The 4,297-nt window shown below is 48.2% G+C and overlaps 2 protein-coding genes across 2 annotated transcripts; one reads left to right on the forward strand and one right to left on the reverse strand.

Moving 5' to 3' along the window:
* Positions 1-290: 290 nt before the first annotated feature.
* On the reverse strand, positions 291-407 carry CABS01_16953 (uncharacterized protein; the record flags this gene model as incomplete). The annotated part of the gene is made up of 1 exon (XM_060550281.1): positions 291-407. The coding sequence occupies one exon, from the start codon at positions 405-407 to the stop codon at positions 291-293; it is 117 nt and encodes a 38-aa protein (XP_060400277.1).
* Positions 408-1,356: 949 nt separating this feature from the next.
* On the forward strand, positions 1,357-2,126 carry CABS01_16954 (transcription initiation factor IIE subunit alpha; the record flags this gene model as incomplete). Its single annotated transcript, XM_060550282.1, has 3 exons — positions 1,357-1,451; positions 1,509-1,607; positions 1,712-2,126. The coding sequence occupies 3 exons, from the start codon at positions 1,357-1,359 to the stop codon at positions 2,124-2,126; spliced, it is 609 nt and encodes a 202-aa protein (XP_060400278.1).
* Between the last annotated feature and the right edge of the window lie 2,171 nt (positions 2,127-4,297).

Consider the following 4,297-nt stretch of genomic DNA (forward strand, 5'->3'; position numbering starts at 1 on the left):
TTTTTAGTTCGGGATCTAGTCAGCAACACGGAAGAAAGCTAGATGAAGGGTAATCAGACATCGGGATTTCCTCGATATCAGCTTTATTCTTCGTTCGAAGCTTAGACATTTAACCCAGCGCCGTTTTCAACCCGTAGACTAGTGAAAGCGAATACTAGGCGTTGAGCCTCCACTACTCGAGGTGCAACTTCGCAGCGTGGCGAGCTCCATAGCGAGTAGTTTTTATTTTCGATTTTGTAGCAGCCTTCCAGGATCAATATCTTGTCATGCCCGAGCAGGGAAGATTACGTTCACTCGAAGTGAGGTGTTCGGACCGCGGCCCCTTCCAGTTGCAAGATCCAGTCGACGAAGATCCATTGTGATAGGATAGAAACCACTTTCCTTCTCACTCCTACCCAATTAGTCATTTCCGGCTATGAAGAAGTGCAACGGAGGTCGCCCTATTCATCGCCTTTCTATGCGCGGCAACGTCGGCTTCGGGCAAACTGCGGCATTGGAACAGCCTCGAGATCAGACGTTGCCACGAAAGACGCCCGTAGTGGAGGCGCCGCTGAAGAACTGCCAACCACTATGAGAAATACGTGAGCTGGACCATCTATCACACGAAGGGCGTGCGACGTGATCGTTACGTTGTCGCATGGGGCGGGCCTCTGATCCAGCTCGTAATGAGGAGAGCATCACTATACCCCTGCAAGCCGCTGATCATGATTATGAGCGAATGATTGGGGTTTTCTGATAATGCGCCAAGAACAGAGCAGCAACTACTGTCAGACGTTGCAGGTACCATCTGGTCATGTGGTACTTATTGCCGGCATTTAGCACTTTATTTGAAACCAAAGGATGTGAAACAAAAGGCTGAGATGAGGTCAGATCTTGGGAGATTTGTGTTTATTGGAAGCAGCGACTAGAAGAAAAAGTAAGATAGCTGGCCTTGATGCAATCACATCAGGAGTTTTATATCGTGGTATCCAACGATAACGCCGCGTGTGGAAATGATGTTATGTTACATTCGTATCACAGGAATCACTAACTATGGCTGCACTATTGTTAGATACTGGCTACAATTTTGCAATCCGAATTTTCAGGTCATGAGCTCACCTGTTCAGATCCCACTTTTCCGGCTATGAGGAGAATATAAGTAAATATCGTTTGGTGAATATATTATAACTGATCACCTGTCGAAGAGGTGGAGTATAGCTGATATGCCCCTTTGGTCACGCTAAACATCGTTATAGGCTTAGCCACCAACACACCGATGGCGAGACGCCCACATAACGCAACGCAGACCTCGACATCGAACGTGGATGACTTCCTCAAGGAGCAGCAAAGACAACAACGCCAAACAACACTCTCGCCATGGATGACGCCAAAATACTCGTCAAGCAAGCCGTGCGCGCATTCTACAGCTCCGAACAAACCGTCGTAATTGATGTCTTATTACATCACGAAATGTATGTCACCGAGACGCAGAGATCACGATAAGCAGACTCATCACGCCTTGAATCTAGTCTATCAATGTCTCAACTACGCTCTTTGTCCATCACACCTGACCGCGTGTCACTGAGAAAGGCCTGCGCTGAGCTGGAGCGGGCAAGACTCATTTGTACGTGAGTGTGTTTACATATCAGTCCCTCGCGCCTCATTATCGCGTCTATGTAGTTCGTTCACTGGCGAGCCTGCGTTATTCTTGCTCGCATTGACAGTTTCTCAGGTGGCAGCTCAACGAAGATGAGTTATACGTCTATCTCGACTACCACCAAGCCGTTTGCGCCATTCAATACATTATTCACGAACTAAGACGCCGAATTCTCGGTACAGACAAGCGGGAATCATCAATAGAGATCGTGAGATACTACACTTGTCCCAAGTGCCTTAGCAGTTGGCCGTTGATCGATGTTATCGACAACACAGACCGTGATGGTGGCTTCTTGTGCAAGCGATGCGTGACTCCGAGTCTTTTGCGCGAAGAACCCCTCACAACGGACCTGCTACCACGCTTCAACCAACAGTTCGCGCCTTTCATACAGATACTAGAGCGTCTTGACAGCAGCAAGATTCCGCGGGTTGTGTTTGAGGATCTCTATGCACAAAATTACGGTGAGGGTGACGGTGCTCTCAAAAGATAGTGCTCCTGACTTTTGGTGCTTCCTTGTGAATTTATGTTCTAACCCCTTCTCCTTTCTATCTTGTTGGACCCGGCGTAATGAACTGTGAATCAGTGCTAGGAGATAGCCTAGATAGCCTTGTGCCCACGATGGATAGACCGACGTCCATGATGTGAGCCCCTAACCTCGGATGGACCATGAATGAAGCGGCGACATTGGATTTCTGTCCAAGAAGATTAGCCTTGCTATTACACTATTGTTCAGGAGGTTTTGATTGTTCATTTTTCGGTTACCGCAATAAGCCTGTAAAGTCCTCTAAGAATGTACTTGTTCGTAAGAATACAAACGGCCATACCATCGCGATATTCACGTCCTCCAACCACATCGGCAGTAGCTTGCATCAATCTCAAAAACGATCTCCGCTTTCGCTCGTGTCGCCTATCTCTCCGCTGTAGGTTCTTGAGGCCCTGTTTCTTTTGGAGACCCGCCCCGATCTACTTTCTCGCTTCCTGCCTCGATCTTGTCTGCTGTCCTTTCGGAGTCCAAGCAACACTTTCAAGTTGTCACTGAAAGTACCCTCAGGAGTTGGCAAAGTGAGGCTCATGCTGACACAGCGACCGACGCTATTATCACCAACATTGCACTCTAAAGTCCCCTGAAGCTTATCATGGAACGTCGCACCTTTGTATTCCGCCTTTGGTGGTGTGCTTTCCTTGTCGCTATCGTCGCATATAGATGCAGCTTCCTCATTTGACAGGTCGCCTCTAGGTGTCTCTCTCAGTTGTGCATAGGAAGGCTGTCTGGGCTCGTCCTCGTCGCCTCTTTGATACAGAGGCCTCTGGTGGCCCAGGGGAGGGTCAGAGAATGAATCTTGTGAGTGTGACTACTGAAGGTCGGTAGAACTTTCGAAAGAAGTCGAGATTTCGCAAACCTTTGCTAGTTCCTGCAAAGGCGAACCTTCGTCCATTTGTCTTTGAGCACTCGACACGGAGTCCTGTGAATCTTGAGAAGATACTTGCCGGGCTGCTTCGGCCATCGAAAAGAACTGGTGCAAATAATATGACAGACTGGTAGGCGCTGACTGTGTTGTGCGGACGAGATCAAGCATGGGAACGCTGCCTGACTGTGCCCCTATTTATATACCATACTCTTTCGGATCAACTTACCAGGTCCGTCTGACAAATACAACCCCTGAGTCCCCTACGTGCACATCAATGCTGTGAAAAGCGTGCCGAAATTTCCAAGGAACATTACTTACATAGTCTACCGTCTCGTCGTCTCGCTCTAGTTCGTTGAGGTTTTCACCATGTGAGGGTATCCGACAGACCATCTGCACCTTCATCGGTCGCTGCCCTGTCTAATCAACGTTCTACACCGTCCGAGGGCTCAAGACGTGGTGAAGGCTCTTCGCTGTATATTTTAGATATAGCTTCGTATCTATAACCCCGACGTTCTCACCATATACCTTCATCCTCATTGCTGCTGATATTGAGAACGCTTTCTTATATAACCCTAACTCATCACTTTTCGACGGGTAGTGCATAAAGATGACTGTTGTGTCTATTGCAGGTGAGCGGAACCAGTACTGCGAAAGCCATATGGGTTATCGCTCTTCCCATTTGTGTGATGCCACCAATCTACCTTCTTATGTTTGGAGCCTGATACGATCAACCTTGCAAATAGATATTGCCTCACGCATGATGGAGTGGTCTCCCGCTCCTTACAATGTCAATGCTGGCTTCAGGTACCTACAAAGGCGCGTTTCCGCTTGCAATTTTGTTGCCAAAAGGCCGCCGCCAAATAATGACAGCCATAGCTCTATATATCAGCATCGGCAACCAATGTATGCCCTCCTTATTCGGGATGAGTCCGATGGTGCTTGTGAAATTCATCCTTCAACGAGGAGGTCGACGAGTCCTCTACGGGTCCCAATTTCGCAACTACAGCAAGTCAAAGTGTGAGATCCTCTTGAGAGGCTCAGAATGCGATGGTGGTAGGTAGATGATACATCATCATACGTCAGGTTGGTCATGGATAGGACAAGGTTTCAAGCGCTCAACGAAAAGTTGGGCTCAATTTGCAATCGGCACTCTTCGGAATGAACCTAAGGGAAAGAAGCTATTAATGGAGTTCGGAGTAGCTCAAGCACACCTGGTCGGCGGGCACAACGACGCGTCTTTCATATTTCACAG

Source organism: Colletotrichum abscissum (genome assembly GCF_030869225.1).
Source record: "Colletotrichum abscissum strain IMI 504890 chromosome Unknown Scaffold_220.1, whole genome shotgun sequence".
NCBI classification, from domain to species: Eukaryota; Fungi; Ascomycota; class Sordariomycetes; order Glomerellales; family Glomerellaceae; genus Colletotrichum; species Colletotrichum abscissum.